Source organism: Dromaius novaehollandiae, chromosome 2 (genome assembly GCF_036370855.1).
Source record: "Dromaius novaehollandiae isolate bDroNov1 chromosome 2, bDroNov1.hap1, whole genome shotgun sequence".
NCBI classification, from domain to species: Eukaryota; Metazoa; Chordata; class Aves; order Casuariiformes; family Dromaiidae; genus Dromaius; species Dromaius novaehollandiae.
In genome coordinates, this window is record NC_088099.1 from 55,393,535 (window position 1) to 55,419,316 (window position 25,782).

At 43.3% G+C, this 25,782-nt stretch overlaps 1 protein-coding gene across 4 annotated transcripts in view; it reads right to left on the bottom strand.

Moving 5' to 3' along the window:
* Positions 1–25,782, bottom strand: part of AOAH (acyloxyacyl hydrolase) — an 87,447-nt gene that overhangs the window by 47,733 nt on the left and 13,932 nt on the right. For all 4 annotated transcript variants that reach the window (XM_026102151.2, XM_064506558.1, XM_026102153.2 and 1 more), the window contains exons 3-7: positions 23,322–23,417; positions 18,815–18,875; positions 17,590–17,689; positions 7,802–7,861; positions 1,336–1,406 (exon numbers count right to left, since the gene is read on the bottom strand). In XM_026102151.2, coding sequence (XP_025957936.1) covers positions 1,336–1,406; positions 7,802–7,861; positions 17,590–17,689; positions 18,815–18,875; positions 23,322–23,417 — 388 coding nt within the window. The remainder of the gene's footprint in view (positions 1–1,335; positions 1,407–7,801; positions 7,862–17,589; positions 17,690–18,814; positions 18,876–23,321; positions 23,418–25,782) is intronic.

A 25,782-nucleotide genomic window follows, 5' to 3' on the forward strand; every position in this document is an offset into this window, starting at 1 on the left:
CCTTGGAAAGCTTCCTTTCCAAGTATTTCCAGTCTCTTGGACTCATAAGAGATGTTTAACCTGAGTCAAAAACAAGTGGGTGCAATGAGCATGGGTTCTTCAGGCTGCATCGCATCAGGAAAAGGAGAAACACGGAGGAGACAGGCAATGCGCCCATCCATTGGTGCTCGTAACCCTTATTCTGCCTGTACTGAGTAGCTTCCACGTGCTGCTTTGGGCTACTTCATCTCTGCAGCGAGGCTCAGTTGCAAGGAACTGGCATGCATCCAGAACTAGCTAAAAAAGTCCAACTGCCAGGCATATTTCTGTAGTTACAAGAAGAAGAAAGGGGGAAAAAAATAGAGCGAGAGCAAGAGAGAGAGAGGAAAAGAAAGGAAGAATTGAACATATTTGATCCAACACATAATTTACAGTTTGATTCCTGCTCCTACTATCTGAACTCACAGGGCTTAATCATTCATTCTCCTTTCTCAGGTTATTTATGCCCTGACTTCCATTTTAAAGATGCTTAAGACATGTTTCATGCTAAACCCATTCCCAATAAACTCTTGGTATTTGCAGTTTTACTGTAACAAGCAGAAAGAGATGAGCAAGCTGATCTGGGGAACCAAATCAGCCCCAAAATACTGCTGATAATACTGTTTTCTTTTAAGATTTGCCTAACTCTTCCTCCAACCCATTTATTCCCTACATTGACAAATACTCTTTAGGACTAATAGCCCAGCTGATGTCCTGGGCCTTTCACAGAGGCTTTGACTTAAAGTCGGCACCTCCACAAATTGCTTTTCCTGTCTACCCCCCCCCCCCCCCACCTAGGTTTCTTGAATATCTTCAGGTTTTCCTTACACCTGGCAACTGGCACACAAGTCATATTCTTTACAGAGTTATGTTGCTGCTGCTTGCTGTAAACCCAGAGGCTCTCTGCATTCAGCTGTAGGTACCACAACTGGGTGAATACACAAATGCAGAAGTGTCTTGGGCCCAGGAAATCTCAGGAGGAAAATCATTCCTTCTCGGAGGCTTCGTATCTTTGTGTGCATGGATCGAGCATTCTTCCCTGCAGCAGAGTATATTTGTCCCCTGGAACCTGCTAAAATTATGCAAATTTTTTCAGTATTGAAAAAGAACAGGGATCTTTCCTATAACTCTCACTTACCTGAACTCTATGCAATCTCCCTCTGTACTGCCCAAACAGTGTTTTTATGGAAGAAAGAAATATAAGAAGACTACAGGAAGCTTTTTGTTTTAATCTGAGGATTATTTTTGTCTTTCCTTTGAAAGAAACAAATGCACTATATTCTGCTTGTCATTAAGGACTGAAAATTTTATACGCACTATTTAATCTTCTCGCACAGCTTATCCAGAAGAGGAAAAGAACATAAATTTGAGAATCCCATGATGCTTTTCTAGAAGGGAAGAAAAAAAGAAGAAGACAAGTGCATTAGTTCATAGAGATGGCAAAGCTTGGGATAATGAGTGTCAGTGGAGTCCAAAGCTAAATCATATACTTTCTGCCTAATAACATCTGAAAACCCCAATGACTCCATTCAGGATGTTACATGCCAGAGGATTTAGGTTTGACGCTGCAGTCAACTTAAGGATTTCAACTGAACTTATTATAAACCAATGACTCTTGCTTTCAAAGAGTTATAAAATTAAAAAGGAATGAAGAAGTTCTTATGAAACTGTCTCCCGTTATGTACCAAAGTTATTTTTTTCCACACTTTTTAAAAACTGCTATTCTCATGTTTGATAAGCACCATGGTATCTGACACTTAGCTCAGAACTACTGAACACAACATATGTTGTGGGCCATAAGGCTGCTTTCTGCATGCTTGGGGCAGGAGGGTTGATAAGCCGGAGGTCAGAAACAATCCCAAAGAGAGGATAAATGGGATGATCCAGCATGTGCATAGTGCGCCTTGGTTTTTAATGATTTTTTTTTAAATAGAAATCTCATAACTGGGTTTTATCTTTACCAGACCTGTAGGCTGTAAAAGACGGCTCCTGCAGGATAAACTCTTTCAACTTAAGTAGACATTGACCATGGGCCAAGCTACATGAGGAGGTCCCAGGTAACCAGAAAGCACCAGAAATTAAAACAGACCTTTCCTAACGCATGCTCAAGTTACAGAAACATTGCACTGCATTGGAGAGCAACTCCATGCATGCGCTGCTAATGTGGCTTCACTGTAAGGTCAGATGGTTTGTAGACACTGAGGGCATTCAGGTGGTCTGCAAATATTGAAGGCTAGTCAGTGCACAGACTAATTATCTGTATTCACTAAGGCCGTATCCAGCATGTAAGTATGAAGCAGCTGAGCAGATGGACATTCTCATTCACTTATGCAAAGGAGGGTGATTATTTATATTGCTATAGCACCTAGGAGCTCTATTCTTGGACTCGCTCCCTTGTGTTTCACACTTTATATTCACAGAAAAAAAATTAGACGGTCCTTGCCCTAATGAGATTACAACCTAAATCTAATATAAAACAGAAGATAATGGCTGGACACAGCTCTGGGGAGGACAACAAAGTGCTATTCTTGGTGAGGGGCAGTAACCTCAGCATATAAGGCTCTGACTGACGAAAGAGTCCTTTAAAAAGGACAGTGAAGGACAGCAAAGTTGTGTTGCAGTGGCATATCAGGAGCTCCTCTGCAGCACGAGGGAAGGCAGGAAGGTGTTTGTTTGAAAAAGAAACAAGGGGTGATGGAGAGGAGCAACGCACTGCTTGGAGTGGGATGTCAGCCACCAAAACACGTCACAGCCGGGCGGGCAGAAAGGCACCAGCCCTGGCCCGGCACAGGATGGAGATGCGCTGCTCCAGAGGTGACGGGGCAGTGCCCGAGGTGCTGGCTGCACTGCTGTGATGTAGATACCACGCTTTCGTTTGACCACCTCATCACTTGTCACCTAACTATCTGAGGGGCACTATGTAGGGGAAAGTTTTAAGTCCATCTCATTTTCTGTTTAATTACTGCGCACAGTTTTGGAGGGGGTGTGTGTGCATATGCACAGGTAGACAGAGAGAAAGAGAAGCACCCAGGCAGAAAGCTGGCTTTTCTGAAAGACCTTTGCAAAAATATGTACGCCTTTCTGAAAAGGAAAAAGGAACCACTTCCCCCACCTGCTCCATGTAAGACTAATCCTAACACTGCCTACAGAAGCAGCAGAGGCTCTTAAAGCTTTCCATCATGCTAAGATTTGTGGCGTCTTCTTCTGAGCTGCTGGCTTTTCACTTCAGCCTAAGTCACAGCATGCAAAGCCTTTGAAGTTAAAGCATCCGGAGCCGAAACTGTGCCAGAAAGACAAACTGCAGGGCTTCCCAGAAATAAATAAATAAAGCCTCCTTTTATGCTGCTTGCAGGCTGCATTTAAAGGCTATCATTTGCTGTAAGTAGAATAAAACCTTTCCTGCCTTTTTCTCCGCTCCTCATTTGAAAATTGCTGCAGTCTGGAGCTGCGTTAGCATCAAAGGGAGAATAGCCTGCAGACCCAGCAGACAGCCCAGCTTCAGCGGCGGTGGCTGGGAGAGACAGGGACCCCGGGGGTTTGGGCGCTGAGGGCCAGCCACGGCTGCGGCACCGCACCCTGACGTGGGCAATCCTGCTGCTCACAGGGGGCACATGAGCATTTACTTCCTCTTTCAGGGTACCTCCAGGTACCCCAAAAAGCAGCAAGGAGCTCAGGGGATAAACCTTGTGTGCACATGTGTAAAAGAGGGAGCAAGAGCCCGTGCGAGCAGGTGCTATGCGGCTTTCCCCATCACACAGCTTCCGTTGCAGAGGGGCAATATGTGTATCTGAGAGAAAGCAGGTTACTTGTCCCTGAGTGTCAGGAGTGGGTGGGCAGGAGACTGGTTCAAGCACCCCTTTGCCTTGCAGGGGAAGAGTGGAAGAAGGGCAGGGACTGACTTTAGCACCCAAAGGGCTGACAAGCCTCCCTGCCTCTATGTGCAAGTCTCTTTTGGCTCCTTGTGTGGCTTCCCAAATCTCCTGATACAGGGCTGTAACTTACAGGCACCATTTAATCACGACAGAATTATATATGTGGTGGTTGCTCTTGTTAAACACTAAAGCCACGACACCATTCTGCACAAAGTTGTTTTTTCACTGCTCTTGCTCAAAGACGCCTTTTCTGTGTCTTCCCCGCCCATGAGAAAAGTTAATGCTACAGGTGTTCACAGTGATTGATAACACAAACACTTTATTCATTGCCTATTAACATTCCATAATGACATTTCAGTAATTATTTTAATTAGTTTTCCAAAAAAAGAAAAAGTAATGAGTCCTTAACACTTCTTGGTGTTTGGTTTAAACCAATCATTCACAGATGGCTGACTACTTTTAATGAATGAATGGAAGATATTTAATAGAATTTGGGGGTTGTAGCCACATTCATCACATCTCTACATCTGGAAAATACTTGTCTTTTTCCCACATCTAAGATGGTCCTAAGAAATGACCAGCAAATGTCAATCCCCAGGGAGCCGGACAGACTTCCTGTTCTCATTACCGACAGCTGTAACCATGCCTCTTTTTATATGCACAGTCACACACAGCCAACAAGCAAAGACAGGGACAGTTAACTAGCAAGAACTGTTTGAGAAGGCTGAGGAATACTTTCCACAGACATGCAATGGGCCAAAAGAACCATAAATAACAAATATGGGAGGAACCAACAGATAAAATCTGCTGTTTCCTACCAACATCATGTTCCATCAGTGGGGCAAAGCTCACAAGAGACCCCGCAAATGTTTTTCGCTCTTCACTAGTCTGGATCCAGAGACCTCCTACCACACACAGGGCACTTCTGAATCCTCACCCACATGTTCAGTCAGGCAATTCCTTCCTGTGAAACAAGAGTGCTTTGGCTGCCTTGGGCCTTGTTTCTGTAAGGGTCACCAAGGTAATTGTTAAAAAAGATGCTAAGAATAGCAGCAGGAGAGGCCCACCCAATCATGCAACATTTGTTTTAATTTGATTTGACTTTGTAGCATGCAATTTTGTAGGTTTAGAAACACTCTGACTGAACACTGACTGGGAAAACCCAAATTATAACTGAGTCCATTACTTTTTGCCAGGCCCCCGCAGTCAGCCAGGGTCTGCCACGCAAGGGATGAGGTATGATGTGCCAGCAGCAGCAAAGAGGGGTGTTCACCCTCCTCATTTCAGCTTGCAAAGCCAGACCGTGGGGGTAAGGAGCTCTGCCTCCTGAGAGCCCGGCTGCAATATTGATCTTTCCTCATCCTTGCACCTGCAGCTGGGCTGAATCTAGCAGAGAGGCCTTACGTGACTCACTGCAGGCATTAACGCGTGGCACTGCACCCAGAGAAGAGGAAGGGGATTAGAAATTTCACGTAATTTGAGCGGAAATCTCAAGCCATCAGTAGCACCGGGCTGAATAGGAAGGCAAATGAATAAGATCCTGCTGCTTGCTGTTCTGCAGGAGCTGAGCCCCGTCTCCGCTGCGCATTGTTTATTTCCCTGGCTTTCCAATTTGGCAATTGTCCAAAGGCTAATTAGGAACCTCAATTTTCACTTTTGTGAGTAGCATCACAGTGAGAATTCAGGAAGAAGCAATATCAATAATTTCTTCACAAACAGCAAAAACATTTGCTCTCCATTAAGCACCTGAAGACAACTGGAAGCAAACTCTATAGCTGAGCTGACTCATATAAGTGAACCCAGCAGAATAAAAGCTGTCCTTCTTTCTCTGCTATTGATTAAGATCGGTTATAAATCTGAAAACTGGAGGAGATGTAAAGATTTCAAATCCCAGTTTTCAAGTTTAGAGGCAAAGGCAGCCCCTTACAAATACAGGAAAAGTGTGCAGAATTCACATTCAGGCCATTACTCGAATTTCAGACTACCCCGAAGTGCAGTCGCTGTGCTCAGAGGCAGTGACTTGGTCCAGGGCCTCCCTCCCACACATGTCTACAAGAGCAAGGCAGGGATGAAAAATGACAAGGAAGAGGCATGAAACAAGGAGGAGCTGAGGCTCAACAGTCCTAGATGCTGCAAAGAAGTCAAGAAAGGAAGCTTCCCTGGACAGAAGAGCAAAGGGCAAGGCTGAGCAAGAAATTCCTGTTTTTTTAAAGCACCTCAACAAAAGCTATACCAAAATGGTTGGGGAGCAGGGGAAGCAGGATGACAGGAGGAGGAATTCGGCTTCACGGGAAACAGCCCACATTTCACTGCTTGGGTATAGCAGATCCAGCCCGGAGCTAGGGGTCTAAGCTTGTAGGATGGCCAACAGGGAAGACGCCATCCCTGGAGCCCCAAGGGGGATTAAGCTCTCCCCAGAGTAGACTGTAGACATGGGGTTCACATGCCTCGGTTTAGGCAGCTGGTGCCACTGGGAACGTCCCGGGGTGTCTGAGTCACCCACAGGGGCTGGCCAATATGACACAGGATCTAGATGAGACCTTTTGGACTGGCAACTGGAGGCTGGGCAGGGCACCAGAGGCCATCTGACATACCACAAGGGCAGCAAGTAGCCTGCACTGGCTAGCTCTACGCTGCCATTAATAAGAGTTGAACACCTTGCTCACATACAGACTCCTGAAGTTAGACACTTAAATATTTAGTTGTCTTGGTCTTAAACTTAACCTCATCTCTGGCTAAAAAAAGAAAAACCCCAAGCACTCAAGTGTCCATGGCATCTCACATTTATCACCTGGGTTCTTATCCAAACTGCAGTCATCGTATGCCTTCAATCAACACAACAGGATGACACATGCTTCCTGAGCTGAGCATTTAGGTTGAAACCCAGCACAACCCTTGCATGCACATGAACATAGCTCAGAAGTCTCCTGCCTCTGGTAAAACCCTGTTAGCCCAATGTGCTGCTTGAATCACCTTTCCCATTTACTCCCTCAACCACTTCTTTACCTAGACAAGTGTCCTTGACCTGTCAGTCACAGACTTGGCTCTCTTCTCCCCTTAGTGTACTTTCACTATTGACAAAATCTCAATTTGCAGCTAGTTTTGGAGCAGGGACTGTTCCTTTCTTACCCTCTATAAAGTTCCTCAAATACTGCAGAGTCACAGGGCTCAGTGTTGCCATTTTATACGTGTGAATAAATTTGAGAAGGTCATGAGTATCACTGCCTCTTCACCAAAGTATGTCTGACAGAACAGTCTCTTTTGAATAGGCGGTAGAAATAACTGTGCTGAGCAGCAAGACCAAGGGGTAAGTTGACAGTAGCTTATGGAGATTAAGGTATGGGCAATGGGAGGAGAGTTTAGAGAGCTTCTGGATTTTCTGGGTGGGTATACTCATGCTCATAAGGCATTTCCTTGTACCATTCCTGCCCATTTTCCACTATTAATTTTCTTCCCCAAAGCTGCATCTGTTGGTGCTTGTGTTCTGTTTAAGGCTATCTGCCCCTCCAAAGGAGAGCAGGACTGGTACAAGCAGATGTCTCAGTCTGGAGCTGCACTGTGCAGCCCATGGACCACATCGTCAGCTGCTGCATGAATTCTGAGCACAAGCTTATATCTTGAATGGACCTTGACAGTTATCCCTACACCACAAGCAGTCTGTATTTTTCATGAGGTTTTGTCTGCTCTCCACATATTTTCACATTTCGTCTTTATTATCTCTCTCTCCTTCTTTCCAGTCTCTCATGACAGAGCAGATCTTATACTGGGTAGGAGTGAGTCAGCGTTCAACTTTATGATGATCAGGTAGATTTACAACTAGGCAAAAAGACCTTCCTTATCCTGATAAAATGGAGTTTTCCTGATAAAATGCAATTACAGTGTAAAACATCCCAATGTCACTGATTTCTTACCAGGTCCTTGGAAGTCTTCATAATCCTTTTCGCTTTCCTTATTGCAGTACTTATCCCCACCTAGGAAAGCAAGAACAAAACCAAAAAAAACAGATCAACTTCACAGTATCCCATCAATTTTTCACCCTATTTTCTACCTTTTTTTAATCAGTCACAGCAGAAAAATGATGGATGGGTTGACAAACTCATCATCAGTTACCTTTTATTGGACTAACCATCAATTATCCCATCATCAGGTATGAAACCCCAGTTGTGAGAGTTCATTTATTTTGCTCTAGGGCATCATTTATTTCCTAAGGGAAAGTCCAGATCAGTTTAAGAGCTGAGATTCATATCCTGACTAGACTGTATGATTTGCAGATGACAAACTTCTCCAGCAACTCCCACTGAAGTACAACTTATCTGTTAGATGTCCAGTAAAGGGTTATAGGTGTCATGACAGTCTAATTTGCTGTGGTAGGGTACAAAGGAAATATTTGGTTTGGTAACAAAGAGGGCTTATACTCAGCTGAAGTTCATTTCAGCAGGGAAATCGCTGGCATGCGGGAATATTTAAAGGAGGAAATATATTTTGGAAGGCAAATCTCCTGCTTAGGAGTGAGTTAAGCCTAGGATCTAGGAAGATTAGCTTCTTATTCTGGAAATACCTGTCCTGAAGGGCAAGTTCTCGCTGACTGTAACAAAATTGTTTTTTCTGTTGAGTCGCAAAAGCTTATGCTGAAGGAGCATTTTGGGATTGTTCCAAAATGAAGATATGGACACTTAAACAGAAAGGAAGTCTGGGAGGACCACTGCAAATAGGGCTAGAAAAGACCTTGGAAAGGCATCCTTATCCAAAGAGGAGAGGTTGGCCATCATAAGGCCATTGATTACAAAGAAATCAACTACCAGTGTTACCTTAACAATTCCCCAAACACCCTCCCCTTACACACATGCTCCTCAAAGGCAAAGGGGAAATTTCCCTCAATGGGCACTGCATGTCTGAGGGACAGCTGAGACACTCTCAACCTGCCCTGGGGCAGGAGGAGGATGGCTGTGCCACGTGTTGTGCGTCAGGGCTGCAGTCATCTGGTTACGCTCAGGCAGTTGAAAATGCTGAGGCTTAACTAAGATTGTGGTCTCAGCATGCAGGAATTGGGTGTCCTGTCTTCCTTCTGCTTTTCATAATCAGATTTACACAGGATACCGGGAAGGGAGAAGCTTCCCGGGCCTCCGTGGGGTCAGGCAGAGCTCTGGGCAGCACCCCTGAGCAGAGCTTCGCTTGCTGGCTTGGGTCCAGCACGCAGGCAAACGCATTTGCTTTGAGACGTCAGCACCAGCATACTACCAGCTGCTGCTTCATTTTCATTTTCAAGCAATATTCTTCCATCTCAGTGATGGTAAGTCCCTGATGTTGTTCTGCTTTTGTTAGGCCACCTTTGGAAACAGTCGTATCTGTGCAATAGCCTCCATCTATCCCCTCAGCATTTGGGATGAAGGTGGCTAAAAATACTGCCCATTTGCCCTTTTTCAGAATGAATAACTGCTTCCGTTCTGCAGGCTATGAGGTTTGGTAAAAATCAATTACTGCTGAAAATGTTTCAAATGGAAAGAAACGTCATAACAGCATATCACAAATAAGTTTGCACTTTGCTGCTAATCAAAATGGTTGGTCAGGACAAACTGTTCTGTCTGCCGATAACCTGCTAGCCGTCCCTCCTACAGCCCAGCACAAAAACATAATTGCTAACTTTATATCTACCAGGTCTGAAGGCTCTGAGGTAAAGTTCAGTGCAAGTTTATATTTAGCTGGCTGGAGTTACAGCAACTCAATGTGGGAAAAAGTATGCTTTGCCAAGTGGCAGGTTTAAAGCATTTTGAAAAAAACAAAAAACAAAATACCCCTTGAGTGACAGCACCTTACTGGATGGTGAGCATGTCAGCTTGGAATATTAAAGCAGCATATATTTGCATTTCAAGTAACCATTATCAACTTTTTTTTTTTTTTTTTTTTTTTTTTGCTGGGGGTAAAATTTAGCATGTCACTATAATTGATTTAGGCAGTGATCAAAGCAAATTAATTAACTGGGAAATTCAAGGGTCAAAAATTAACAGTCAACAATATAAAGGGATGAGGAAGAATAAGATTAAGCAGTAAAGAACACATATTTTAAGTATTTTTTTAATATAGAGCCTCACTCTGCCTACAGCCTTTATAAAAATCTGGATATGTCACAAATACATGAAAGATGCCAGTAAGGAGCCAAGATAATGTTTCCTAGTTTTTTCCCCCTGGGCAAATTCTGTCCCCCAAAACAAACATCCATCTTGCACTTGCAACAGTTATGTTGTGTGTATGTTATCAGTTGCTGTCATTTCTGTAATAAAATAACTGGAGACTCAGAGGATGAAAATAGCTTAAAATTGAGCAGGATGCACAAAAAAATTTCCAGTGGAGTAAGATTCATCAAGCCTTTCCTCCTGCGCAGGAGAAGGGAAACCTTTCTTGCTTTCAGAAGCAGTGCACTAGAAATGGACATTTCAGCCAGCTATGGCAACCTCACACACACAAAGCATGAAATAAGAGTGGAATGGCCAAATTGCCTGAGCGAGTAGAAAATGGTCTCTCTGAAACACTAGGGACGAAGTATCCTCCTCTCTCCTCCCCCTGCAGAAGTTGCTTCAGGAAGGACTCCAGGGCAGTTTGTGGAGGACTGTCATCTGAAATACCCCTCTGGGAGAAAAAAAATCCTGGTTTAATGGTCTTTAATCCTTGCTTAATGTCAGGGTTTCGAACATGTCACTGAGAGCTATACAATCCCTACAACTTTTCTTGTTGTAACTCAGCTAGAGAGCAACCTCCGCTCTTTCCCACCACCTTAAAGTCGACCAAAACCCGTGCCACCCTGGAGCTGGTGGCTGCTCCCGACGGCAGTGTGCAAGGTATCCATGCTACACGTGTGGCCTGGGGAAAGAAGGGCCACCGGGACTGCGCCTGCTTGCTTCTTTCAATGCTGTCCGCAGAGCCTATGTATTACAGATAATGAATTTTTTTTTTAACCAGATACATTTCTCATTATAAACAAAGAAACGAACAAGCTTTAATTGTCTCTCATTAATCATCCTTGTTATCCAGCGCTTTCCCAGGAGAGCGGATACTTGTAACACACACTAGTAGTTTCTCTTCTAACTTTTTTCAATATCCTTTTACCAAGAGTAAGCATATCAAAGTACCAAAATGCTGCACAGCTTGTTAAACAGCACTAGCGAAAATGGAATTTGTCCTACAGCTCACGCCTTTCCTCTGGCAAATGCTTTAAGGGGCATCACTAAGATTACATGGGATAGCCAAACCAAATGAGATGTGCTCTGGGCTCAAAATAGGGAACTTCTGCAAGCACAGATCTAAAACACACCAAGCCTGGCTCAGTCCTTAGCTCCCTAGGCAATTACCCTGACTCCTGGCAACTTTAGTCTGCCTGTGTCTTTTGGATTTGGGTCCTGTGTGTTCTGGATGAAACATCCTGATCTTTTTCTTGTTGGTCTTAGGAAAAGATGGCCCTGTATCCACGAGCAACACTTCCTTGCCCTCACACATCCATCTCCCCAAATGATGCTGTGCCACATGCAGGACACATGCATATCATTTGTGAATGATTGGCAGCTGCAGATCACGCTCTGCAAATGCCACACCAGCTACAAATGACAGGGTTCGATAAAGCAGAGAATCATGTAGGGAATGAACCAATATTTTCTTCAGGTTTGTTTGGTTGAAGGTTTGGGGGGGGATTATGTTTTATTTTCTGCCAGTGAAATATAGCAGAGGAAATGGTGAGAAACAAGGGAAAGAGGAGGAACTAATGCTTAACCTGTGCCTTTTCTCTGCAGCTTGTCTGAACTGTTTCTTCAGGGCTCAGTTCTGACTGCGGTAGACACATCTTGCATTTTAGTAGATTTTACCTATTGCCAAAACAGAAAGGCTTAAAAGGGGGGGATTTTGCTTCCCAGGACTCAGCCTGCCTCCCAGCTGCTTGCTTTATGGCCTAGCATCACAAAAAAAGGAAATGGGGCCACGACACAAGGTCTAAATTTGGCTGAAGGTCTCATCTCGTCAAGAATGCAGAAGCATTCCCATCCCAAGGTCTGGTTCTGTCTCATCTCCCACTAAGCAGCTCACATTTTCACTGAAAAAGAGGAACAAAAGAAAATAGTAGGAGTATTTTTGTTTTATGAAACCCAAAATGCTTGTTTCTTCCAGATAGATCTGATTGGCTTTTAATTTGACAAGCCTGAAATCTAGCTGAGAACTGAGAGATCCTGAGCTAGAAACCAGGATAAGCATACCAAAGGTTTCTCTTCATTTGGCTGATTTGTATGCATAGTTGCTCAGGCAGCCTGGATGGCTGAGGCAGATAAAATCCACAGTTACTCTGGCAGACAGGAGGAGTTGCAGACAATTTTTATGCCCCAACTTTATGCCACTCTCACTGTAACCCAGCTGTTTCCATCCATTTCCTTTCTTTAACTATCCTTTGCAAGATGCCCCTGTTGCCTATCAGCAAGGCAATGGACTCCTGAGGTCCAGGTTCAAACGTGAACAACACCTTAGTTTTAATTCTCAATTTCCAAGCAACAAAACTTCTGTTAACTTCTGTTAATTCTGCTGCAATTTAATTTGTAACATGAGCAAAAAGCTCGGTTAATCCATGTCACACAGAAAAGCTGCAATCCCAACCACAACACAATATCAAACTGCAAGGCCAGGCTTCCTCCAAAGAGTGTGGTGGCTGCAGTAACATCCATGAGGGATATGATTTTTATTTTTACAAAGAGAGTGAAAAACTCAATAGAGGAACGGGAATCAGCATAAGTACTTGTGCCAATGAAGCTTATTTTGGTAAGATACAGGGCATAAATGACATTAGCATACATATATCTGTATTTGCTGACATGAGATGCCTCTATATTGTCAGTTTAGAGCTACCAGCAACATCCTACTACTGGAGACATGGCTAAAGTCTGCAATCACAAGGTCTCTGATTAGCTGGAGCAGACAAAGCCCCAGAGTGCCCAACACAGACAGCAAAGGAGGCATTTTGAAAGGCAGAAAGAAGAGTAAAAACTCCTGCCAGCACAGACTGCTTAAGAGAGCAGCAGCTGCAGAACTCCAGCGCTGAAGATAAGTCACTATCCTGGCCCAAACAAAGTCAATTAAAGTGTTGACTTTTAATTTGGCAGGCCAGCTGGCTCAAGACAATCTAGAGATAAGCTAAGAAAAATCTTCTGCAAACCTACTCACTCCCCAGGCTTGAACAGGAGCATGATAGACAGAGCTTTGAACCCCTGCCCCTACCTCAGCTCCTATCATGCAGCAGAGGAACATCCTCCTACTCTTGGGACCTAGTGCAAAAAGTCCTCCACCATCTAAGCTAACAAACCTATCTTACAAAGATGATATCCAGTCATCCTAAATGAGATAGCTTGGATACTTTTTGCCATTGTCAGTATTTCTGCATTCTGTTGCAGCCAATGAGTATCCTCTCTTGATGTAGCTGGGACCAAGAGGCATATTACAGCAATTTTAGCTATTCGCTAGACTTCAGTTACCTATTGTAAGTCTGCACATCACTCCCAACACACCATATTATTTTCCTTCTTGACCTGGAGGAGCCCACAGTGTCAATCCTCTCATACTAAGGGGCAAGAACATCCTGTAACTTGAGAAACATGCAGCAGGAGAGCCTACAAATGCATACATATTTGCCCTTCCTTCACTGGCCCAGGTTCTGGTCTGTGGGCTACTGGTGGCAATAGGTGGTTCACAGGACCTTATTAAGAGTAAAATCTACACACTCAACTGCCTCACACAGCTGTGCTGGTGATCCCCAAGGACAGCAAGCACTCCTTTCTTAGTTCCCCGCCAGAGTCAGGGTCTGCTTCTGAAACTGCCCACCAGAACGCAAGTGGATATGGATATCTCTACAATACCTCACATATTACACCTGAATTTGGTGTCTTTGCCAACCCAGAATAGATCCACTAGGCATTAGTGAATGAGGACAGACATTTGCTGTAGAGCCGCTAAAATGGTTTCTCAAGTGTCTAAAGCAGGCGAGGAGACTTCTTCCTAGCATGGAAGGGAATACATGGTATTTCCGGGTCTATGATGGAAGGACTTATCTCCAAAGCTAGGTAGGTCTTTTGGATGTCCACTTCCCAAGAGTTTTAACAGTGACAGAGTATCAAGACGCTCCCAGAGAGCTCGGGAAAGCCTGATGGTGCAAGTAACACAGACAACAGTATCCAAGCACAGGAGGTGCAGTGCACTCCTCTGCCTCCTTACCGAAAAAACAAGCAGCTGTGTGCAGACAACTGTGGGGAGGCCACCGGGAGTTGAGCCCATGTGTCCCCACGAAGAGGGCAGCGTGGGCTGGTCCCACAACCTGCCCAAGCTCCCTGGGGTTCTCTGCACACCAAAAGCATGGACCCTGTGCCCGTGTGAGGAAGGCACCCGTTCTTGATGGAGAGCGGGAACGTAACCCCGTGCGCACCCCGTCATGCTTGCCCTAGGGCCACCCTCCCAGGGAGCACGCCAGTTAGACTGCTCTTGGCTGAGAGCATTTCACTCTCTGCGAACAGAGCGATATTTTTTATTCATAATTAGAGCCAAGTCTCCTATGATAATCACAGAGCACTAATGGCTCCAGGCAGGTTGGCAAAAAATTAATTTGTGCTAATTTGTCAGAGACCAGGGAAGTATGTAATATAATTCCTGTATCATTTACTTGGTTTACAATGTCTCAATTATGTAGATAGTTTGCTAGGCCTCTGAAGCAGTGACTCTCATCTCCTTGATAGACATGACTTTACTAGAGGAACAATACAGAAACAGAACAAAATAAACTATCAATTGAAAAAGCAGCTCTATGTTGATGTTTATTCTGTTAAAGACAATTAAAAACAGAATATTCTGCTGCTTTATAAAGGCAAGTAACTCCACATTTATTGTACTCACTTCGCCAGTACAAATATGGTACTAATTCTGGGAAAATGTGCATTCAAAAGCCTAAATGAACAAACGATGTACCTGAAAATCAATAGAGTTGAACAAAACAGCCATTAGTATTAAAGTCTTGTTCAAACACTTGGCAGGGGACTGAGCCAACATTTGCAGGCTCATATAACTGAAGAGATCAATCAAATTACAAATCAAAGAAGCAAATGTGAGGTAAACTGCATTTTATGCATCTGTGTCTCTGACTGTATATTAATTTTTTCACCCATAATTCATCTTTACTCAGTCTGACTTGTCACAGAGTTACTGTCAGCAATTTATCAACCACTTGAGCATGAATTCTAAACACTGCTCCTCTCCTCTCCTCGCACTTTCTTGGAGCACCAGAAGTGCTAAAAACGGAAGGTAAGGTTTGGGTAGAGAAATCATTTTGTTAATCCATCTCCCTTACTCCTAGTGAGAGGCAAAGGAAATTTGACAAAAAGTAGGATACGAACACCACTTGAAGGAAGAGGGCTTGCTTGAGCCATGCACTAATAGGGACAGTTTCCAGGCCATGCAAATGAGAGTCCAAATTTGTTTAAAAAAATTAGAAAACATCTGTAGTCATTTTGCTTGCAGCAAGTATAGTCAATGGAGTTGTGGCTGGAGGCAAAAGGAGCCAGCAACTGGTTCCCACATCTGCTCTAAGAGATGGGAACCGTCACCCAAAGATTTGATAGCGACCCCGTGAGTGATGGCCTGCCCTCTCTGGTATTGGCAAGTTGTGGATTTCACCACAGACCTTTTAATTTCTGCATGGAGCCACCTTCATTTAAACAGATCCTCCTTCCAGGCTCCTCAGCCTAGTCCACTGTGCAGCAGTGAAGGTGAGGAGGATTGAAAAGATTCATTTTTTTGCAAAGATGCTCTTGCTCTTGAGAGTGCCAAAAAGCCACCCTCGCTTGCTAAAATGTCCAGTTTGCCCTTGGATGGGGCCAATTCAGTGCCTCTTTAGGGGTATGTTTGGCCTTTAGGCATTGCCTAAATTTCACAACCCGCTAAGTTAGGGAAAACTCTTTGCTCTCTCAAAGAGTCCACCCGTCTTTTTAAGCACAGTTCATTGCCTGCATCCTCTTTCATTCCAAGGTGCTTTGTATTTCTGACACAGGCAGAAGTCCTACACAGGGAGTAGGATGGTTTCTACTTCTCTTTATCCCCTTACACAAGGAAGTTCAAATTCAAATATAATTCTTGGCCTGGCAAGGCAATGCCTGTGCAACTGTGATTGCTACCACGCCTGCTGTCCATCTGGGCATCCCGCTCCTGGGGAAGCCTACAGGGCTTTGCTCTACTCTCTCCTCCACCTTTAGGGCTCCTAAATAAAAAAGAGAGGCCCTACCCCTCTGACAGGGCCTCTGCTGCTGCTACAAGGAAGATCTCTGAAGTGTTGGGGAGGAAAAGTGCAATGACCAGAGCAAAATGTGACAGGCTAGCAAATGTGTGTGTGACGAGTGAAGACCTGGCAATCATTAAAGGAAGGCTTGCAATAGGTAGCTCTGATTACCTTGGGAAGGGTGGATGGACCCATAAACTATTCTACCGTTTTGGACACAGAATTCCTGAAGGACCCCTACACTGATATTTTGGCACCATCCTGGTAGTCAAGTCAGTGTGGGCTCTCACTGTTGACTGAACCCCTCTTCTCTCACCCAGCCTGGTTGCACACCCATTTGTCTCTATATTGGCAGGGGAGGGAGTGTTGCAGTCATGCGGAGGACACACCTGCTGCAAAATAAATGTTACTGTCAGTCCTGGAGGTCAGTTATTTCTCTATGTCTTCATATCTGGAGAACAAAATCCCTCTTGGATATGAATCAAAGCTGATTGAAGCCAATAAAAAGGCTCTGATTGATTTCAATGGATGTTGGATGAGGCCTTGTGTAAAACATTTTATAGAAACCTTTAGAACTCAAAAGTGACTTCATCTATATGCAAGAGAAAGATTTTCAAAAACAGGTGCTTAAATTAATAGCTCAGTTTTTGAAACTGCCAAACAACCACTTTCTCACAGGTTTCAGTGAGAATCAGGCTGCATAATAACTGAAAAATCAAACCATTTCTGTTTCAGCACTTATGCCCAGATGTAAGTGTTGGAGTATCAAATAGCTCTGACACGCAATTGAGTTACCATGGCATAATAAGTCACTGTACATCACAAGACCTGTGGTAATGGCACATGTAAATGCTTCCAGCCTGTGGCAAAAGGTTATGCAAGTTAGCTTAAACCTCTTTCATTGTGGACTATGCTAAATCAAATAACCTTGCATTTGCAGAGGGTAACTAGGGCCTACGCAGGCTGTCACAGCAGATCAGGCAACGAGAGGATAACTTGTTATGCCATGGTAATGTGGTAGTATAAATGAACCTCAGCTGAATACCTGTTTTGGAGTTATTGTACTGCTTTGACAATAAAATCTGGCAAAAATGAGGGTTTTTTCTACTACTCTTCTCTGACCCAGACTACTCCTCTCAGACCCAAGCACAAGAGAATTTGTCCCCGTAATTCCCCCTCTTTGATAACCTTGTTGTTGAGACTCCACACAGCAGGATCATATGTTGCCATGAGAGCAAATAAAATGTGCTATGTAGCTTTCATTCAAACAGACCTTTCTGAAAGCATCCACACTTGAAATGTCAAAATTTTTTTTCCCACACGAAGCATGTACACTGGAAGCCTCTCTGTGCTGTACAGCTCTAGTTTAAAAGACCCTCCACAGTCTGCAGCCTTGAAAAACATCTAAAAGTAACTCACCTTAGGAGGAGGGTAGAGATGACAAAATGGTTGTCCGGGATCCTGTTTACACAGCTTCAAGGAATGGCACACCACATCAGCATTCATTTCCTTGTCTATGCTGAAGGAAATGGTGTGAAAACAAAGACTATTATGTTCTTCTGGGTGCTTGAAAGTACAAGCTATTTCCATGGGATGGTAAATCTCCATGGTGCTCTACAATAGCCTCAGCTCACTTCACTGTGGCCTGTAATCTCTGCTTGGTGTAGTGTTGGTGTCTAATGATTTTCTGCCACAGCATCCTACTCAGCATTTAAAATTGGATCCCAGAATGATGAAAAAGCACTGTGCTTTATAGGCAGCACCCAAGTCATATACATTATGACTGTTCTGGTTGTTAATCAATCATACGTATGACAAAGATTTAAAGGTTAAAGTTAATGCATATGCAATTTGGCACATATGAATGCTCAATCATTAACTCAAGAAAATAACCAGAAATCCTTCAAAGATCCTTAACCTTTAATCACCACACACAAGTGCTATGATTGTTTCTTCCTTTTTTGGGACACACCTCTGGGCTAATCAAGAATTAAATTAAAATGTTTGATTATAGCACTTCTTCGTCCTGTAAGCACTTTGAGGTGCCTTGGCTAGATTTAAAAATAAAATGGAAAAAGCCCTAGGGAGGAAGAAGGTCTAGCAAAAAAACTCTGTTAATTAAACTAGGAACTTTCAAAGAGAAATCAAATGACCTACATTTTATTTTTTAATTTGTTTACATTACCTAGCGGTCTCCCCCAAGAGTGCGTATGGGTGAGATCAGGGCTGCGAGCATGTAAGGACTGACAACTAGAAAGCTTGATTAAAGGTAAAAGGGAAAGCAAGAGACAAACACTACAACTCCGCGACTTTGTCGAACCTGCCATGCAACACAAGGTTATTCAAATTCCTTCCTCAGCCATATGAGTTGAATTTCAAAAGGTAATTACACCAGGTAGGCCTGATCTGAGATGCAAATGCACTATGAAAATGGTTACCAGTGGCAGCCTGTATTTATTCCCTCAGGAACAGCTACGTGGGGTCTTTCATGCCAAGTGCCAAATCCAGAATCACTCTCAAACATCTCTGCTTTAATAACAGTGTGATTTTTAAGAATGAAAACCCTGTGCTTCAATCTGACAGTACATCCATACATGTAAAGAACAAGCGAACCAAAGACTTGAGAGGATACAGGCAGACTTACAGTTCGGCTAGGTGCGGTCCGTAAAGTTCAGCAAGTAGGTAACAGAAACCTTGGAGATCTTCTAAAAAACATACATTTTTAAAATAACTCAGCACAGTGGAACTGGTTTTATAATAAATAAAGGACAGTAGGATTTGCTCTATTAAGGTGAATGCTTCTTTATTTTAGAGGAACGCATGTGAATCTACGACCCCAGCATCTGAATTTCTAACCAAGGCTGTAACTCAAAGCCCTTCTCTGTCTTTAGGCAAACCACACAAAAAAGATTGAAAAGGATAACTAGCGTTTGTTAAATGTTCTGTATATCGCATAGTATAAAAGCTAAAAGAAACCATAATATATACGCTACAGCATTTTCTAAGCAGTTTAAACAAACAGCTTGGTAGGCTTGCAAGAAGAAAGAAAACAAATACATGAAGTGCAGAACATGATGTAGGACTTCACACTACTGCTAGAGTTGTCTGAGTGTTTCTGGGTTTTTGTGCAAGGAGAATATATTTGTGTAGAGTAAAAACTGAACAGGAATAATTATACTTTAAAAAACATTTGACACTTTCTTTTTGCTTCCTTCACATTCGACAGCGTGTGCCTTTTCTGGAAGCTGGCTCAGATTACTTTCCTGTGATCTAGGTGAAAGATGCCATTCATGCTGGCCAGGAGATAGCATGTTGGAGATTTATTTAAGGTACTGTTATAAAAAAAAAATCCTCACACCATTTTATAACCCCTAAGCAAAGACACTTTTAGAAGAGATGTGTGTGTTTGAATGCAGATGCAGCATGATAGTAGGATTGATCTGAGTTCCTATGAAGGAAAAATGATTATTTCTTGGCTTGAATGGACAAAAGCAGGGCAAGTTAGTTAACCATGCAAGTATTATACAAAGGAGATGTCAGGCCTTGTTTCAGCAATAGCGTTGTTATTAAAAGCTATGAAGAGGTAGGTTCACACATGTGCAGCAATGACAAAGTACAGCAAACTTGCAACTCCTGAAATTCCAGAGAGATGTTGTTTTCCCTTGTGCCTGCATTACCCAAACAGGTAATTATCTGTGTTTGGGAAAGAAAATATAGAATATATTCATATTTTCTGAAAAAAACCCTTAGAAACCCCCAAAGCACCCTATTTATCCCCATTTTAGACTGTGGAACATTGGATGTGACCCACCATCAGGCTGGAGATGCCTCAGGCTGGGGATCTAGCTGCTTCCCCTGCAAGGGCCATGGTCACACCAGTCAGCAGCCTGCACCTCAGGGAGGAGAACCAGGTTCTGAACAGTACAGTAGGGGAGGAAAAAATAACATCCTCAGCACCCTCCTAGTGACACTGTGTTGCAGCTGCTCTAATTACTACAGCTGATTTTCCTTATCCCATACGAGATATTTTATTTCAATCAAGCTGTTAGCCTCATTTCTCTGCCTCCTTTACCACATAATTCCTCTCTATTGGCTCTTTCAGAAGCAATCCGCAAGTTAAAAATTGGTCTCCTGACTAGAATCGGATTTTATTCTTGCTCACCTAAAAGGAAACACATTGCAGGCATCAATAACCCCGCATTTGATATCATCACTGATTAAAACACCCTGGGACGAGGCTTGCTGACAGGGCAGGCAGGCAGCTGGCTCCCTCCAGGCACCCACAAGAGCAGGGGGCTAGCTTCCCCACCAGTTCCCCAGCACATCACAGGGGAGATTCTCCTTAAAGGCTTCCCAAGCCAGCTGGTTTCCATAATGTTTCTGGCCCTGGAGGAGCCAGCTGGCTGCCATAACCCATAGTGGGAGCTGCAAGAAGGGAAGGGTTTGGCCAGCCATCAACTGTGGGCAGCTGTTGCTGGGGGTCTGCTGGTGAGGCTGATTTCTTGGCACAGATTTCCTTGTGAGCATAGGAAGGCTCAACATGTAATTATCCAATGGGATAACAAAAGGGAGAGTGATGGGAGGTAAAAGGAATGGCAATAACATAAAATTACTGTTGGGCAAGTAGAGTCCTTGTGGAAGATACGTATGCCATTCAGGCTTTGGCTTCCAGTAAAAGAGACACAAGACATGGACACTGCTTGCAGGTCTTGCTCTCTAAGCCAGACTGTATTCACAAACCTCTTACTCCGTTGAACACACACAAAAATAGGATATTACAGGAAGAAAGCTCTGTTAGGATGAAGCTGTGTAAGTCAGAAGAGGGGGGAAGTGAGAAAAGATTATGAATAATTTGGAGTGTTCAGGGACAAGAGAAGAGCTCAAATCAAATTAGAAGCTGGAAAATTTAGAAAAAAAACTGGAGGTACTTGACTAGAAATAAGTATAGTTGCTTTTGCCCAACTTCAGGTTGTGCAAAACTCTTAACTGCCCTGTTCTTATTGTGATAAAAATCCTGTGGATTTTCCTCTGTAGCTTCGCAGTCTTAGAAACACAAATTCTGGCTGAATCCCAGGAGACAAATATTTGCATGGGAGATGGTATTAATCACGTTGCTGTTTCCACTTGAGCTCTAAGGTGTTTACACTGCAGTGGCCGACACAGAAGCAGAGCATGACTCAGAAGCGATGCCAGAGACCGACGTTCTCAAAGCACGCTTCGCTTATCAGGCACCTCTGTTTCATCAGGCAGCCAGCCAGCACCCAGGTAAACATGTATTCTTGCTAGCAACGTCTCTTATGCCATAAACACTGCTTATTCCCCTGGACCTGACATTTGTGTCTGCTCAAGAGGCTCCTTCACGCGCGGTGTGGCTGCTTTTACTTCTCACTGGAGTATGAGCCATGTTGCTTCGGTCACAACAAATATTTCCATGTAAATAAGCACGATCGTGTTTTCTGCACAGCCTAAGGGATTCGGTGGGATTGATGGGTACTGAATTTGTCTCTCTCTTTTTCTCTAAATATTTTTGCTCTTGAACAGCATCTAACTTCACTGAAGGACTGATCTGCCCCTTTGTTGCAAGAAAATTGTATAGGCTCATAAAAAGATCAAGTTCTTATTCCTGTTTGGTCCTAGGAAAAGCCTCATTGCCATCAATTTGCCACTGTTATTCTTGCAAGAAATTGTATGCATGTGTATAATAATGAAATTATTCATTCAACTGAAATGGCAAGGCCTGCTTTAACAGGTTTTCTCCTATGAGCCCAAAACTATTGTTTCAAGGAGCAAGAAGAAGTTGTTGATTCATATTTCAGAGCTCAGTGCCAAGGAAATGATAAGTTGGGTTAGGTTGTAGCTGCTGCACAATCCACGGGATTTTTCTCTCATTTCAGGTTCAGTCAATTTTTTTCTCTTGTCTGTATCCATGCATCTCATGGAAGGTAACTGGATTATACAGATTTAACTGAAGGGATAATAGGATATTATGTGTAAAGAATGGCAGCTGAACAGAAATATCTTGACATGTCAGCTGAACAAGGTTCACTGAGTGAAGCATGAACGTAGACCTTGCAACTCATATTTTAAAGAAGAAAATCTTATTTTAATAACAGGATCAGGGCTTTTAATTGCAACTTTATAGTTATGTGCCTGTAATTTAAAACACTGAGGATATGATTTATGAAATAGAAATCAGATAAGCATCATTCTATCAACGAATGAATTCTAGCAATTATCTCCATGCCCCATCCTGTATCAGGAAATAATGTGTTAGAAAGGAGAAAATTAATATTCTACATATATCTTTTATGAAACTAAAGACTACAGAGCAAGACGGTTTCTCAGAGATACAATTCATGAAATCCTATATAAATGACTTCTAAATGATGAATCCTAAGCCATCTTTTTGCATTCATAAAGTTAAAAAGACATCATGAACATGAGATTTAGTTGCTTAAATAGTTACAGGATTCGTCTGTGAGGCAAGTTATTCTGTTATTCCAACCGTTCTCTATTTAGAGATGCACTTTTAGATAGCCAACTGCCTTTGGGCTGCTAAAATAAGGGGGAAAATAAGGGGAGTCTATATATGTTCATACAGAATAGTTATCACTTTTGAAATTTGTATCATCTGTTATATTTCAATAGTTGCCCTGTGCAGAGCAAATGGTTCACATCTTACACCTGCCAACCTCAGCTACTTGTTGTGATTTTACAATAGTGGTTTCCTATACCTGAAAACACTGTCATCTTCACAGTAACTGTGAAAACCCATATAAATGAGAAAGAGACCTGGTTGGACATACAGTGAACCTGAGTATTTTTAAGCTGCTTACAAAGACACAAATAAAGTGGAGAGAAAATGTGTGTGGGAAGGTGTGTGTGTGTGTGTCGGTGCACACATGCATGTGGACTTAATGCAACCCCTACTACTGTAACTTTGGGATGAAACCCCAGCTCCACTGAAGACAAGTGAGTCATGCCACTGGCTTCCCTGCTGATAATACCTTGCTGTCTTTCAGCTACATTAATTTTAGATGCTGCATGAGAAGCAGATAGATAAAGCTTTTTCAGACTCAAGTGCGAGTTTTTAATTACCAGAGAAGTACAGCAGTACCAACATAGCATATGGCATATTATTTGACACTTACCAGGTATATAGTTGCATAGTCTCTCCAAGGCTGCCTTCACGGTACTGTTGTGCCACTGTGCAAGCTGTTCAACTACAGAGACCACAAGCACGCAGCCTTCAAACAAACAACAAAAAAAAGAAGAGTGAATACAGTTGTTGCTATCATGTGATGAAACACCCTGCACCATGAAAGAATTTCAGGTGTCGTTGGGCATTTCATTTCTTGAGATGTTCCATGGCAGATGAGCATACAGGGGAAAAAAATGTATGTGAGGTTCTGCCTTTACTCAAAAATTGTGACTTATCAGACCAAAGAAAGGATGCCAGTGGTACAGGAATGTGCAGAACTGCCTGGTTTTTACAGCACTGAACGTGAGTACTGACCATTGCGGCCACCGTGGCATTGTTTCTTCCTGAATTTTTTTCTGAAATCCAGTGGCAGGTGGCATGTGTGGGGCCTCTGGGCCCAGCCACACATTTTCTAAAGCCAAAACAGCTCCTAAATTCACTCTGCTCTCAATCTGAGCAATCATCCAAAATCCACATGATGACCATAAGCCTGTCATTTTAAGAGGACTGTAAATCTCTGTAAGCCAGCATTTGCACTCTCTCTATCGCTCTCTGCAGCAGCTCCACCATTTTATGAAGAAGCTATGTTTGGTGATGCAAAGTCTGACCAAAACGGTCAGACCTGGCAGCCTCTCCTGAGAGTAATAAGGTGGGTATCCCTGGTGGCAATAAAATAGTGCAAGTACCAGGGAGACAGAAGGCCTATTTCCAGCAGCCTGAATAAAGATTTCCCTTTGTGTTCCACATAGCTGAACCCTGTTTCCTCCCTCCCACAAGAAGTCTCAGATCTCAGGATTTGCTCTGACGCAGCCTAGAAATGGAAATGAGCTGCAACATTTAGACATGGATGTAGATCCATCTTTTTCCAAAGCTCAGGCGCATTAATGTTTAGGTTTTTAGACTGGCACGACTCTTCAGAGAGTGCTTTTAAATTCCTTCCAAGTACGCCTGCCTATGTGCTATTAAGTCAAAGTGATGTTTATCAACATAAATAACTTTGATGTTCCTATGGATCAAGTAGCAAATCAGAGAGGAGGTGATACAGTTGGAACTTGCTATAGGACTTGCAATATCCTTGAATCTTCTATTACCTGTTCTACCTCAAATAAAGTAATCCAGTGGAAATAATATGGAATTGCCACTCTTTTTGCAAGGGTAAAAGCCCACTTCTCATCTTTATGAAATAAAACCCCCACTCAAAGCCCTCTGCAGAATGGTGTATAAAGCACACTACGAGCCATTACCTCTAGCCAGCCTAAAAGAACAGAGTAAATGAAGACAGATACAATTGAGAAAAAACCCTGAAAAAAGTCATTCTTCCTTCCCTCTGTCCCCTATCCCCCAGCCAAACCAAAAAAAGGCCACGTGCCAGCCCAAGCAATTAACACTTAATTTAAACACAACAGCTCGCAAAGCAAAAAATTATCTGGAACAATAAAGACCAAAAATAAAACCAAAGGTGACATCCAAACTAGAGGATAAAGCGCGCTCAGGACACCTGCTGGAATAAATGGCCCAGGATCATCTGTTTCCTATTTAATTGCCAGCGTGAGCCTTAGCAGTCCTGTGCCAAACTCGCTCCAGGCAATGCTTGTGCTTGTGCAGGGATCGGTCCCCGAGCACATTTGGATGCCGCCACCCAGTCTGAGAGGGCGGTGGGGGATGCAACAGACTTCAGCTGTTTAGGTCTGAGCCATGCCACACACTTGGCCTCAGAGAGAGAAAACCCAAACTGAACTGACTTGGTGCTGACACAGTGGTGCACATCCTTGAAACATGCTTGAAAAACACCTTAAAAGGGATTGCCTCTCTCTGTACTTACAAGGCTGTATTATTAACATACGTGAGCAATGTACAAACACAAACAGGATTATCCTTTCCCTGCTTTTTTCCTACGGCTGCTTTATCCATGGGGATGGAGGCTCAGAAAAATTAAGTGACACAGAAATGCAGATTTCTTGAAGGCCAAAGGATGTCTTAACTACAAAACCACATATTCTTTCCATATCTCCTTTTCTTCTCTTACCAAGGTCAAGCTTCCTCTGAAGACCTTGCTATCTAGAAGATGGAGAGATGAGAAGTGGAATGACAGGAAGGAGCTAGGCCTTTGATATCTTCTAAAAGAAATAGCTTTGCTTGTTCTACCTCTCATTGTTTTGTGCCAGGCCCTCACAGGAACGTACGGAAGCTACGAAGGAGGATGTGGTGGGTCTTCGCAGACCCTGGTTCAGGAGTCCCTGAGGTGTTAAGGTGCAAAGAAGAGAAAGAAATACAGATGACACTGAGGTTAACAGCTTTAACAGAGGACCATGCTTAACTGGGGAGAGGAGCTGGGCTGGCAGACAGCCACCAAAACGTAGCCTGAAGTGGACCTGAGAGCAGGGGTGTTGTGGCAGGGGAGATGCCAGGAG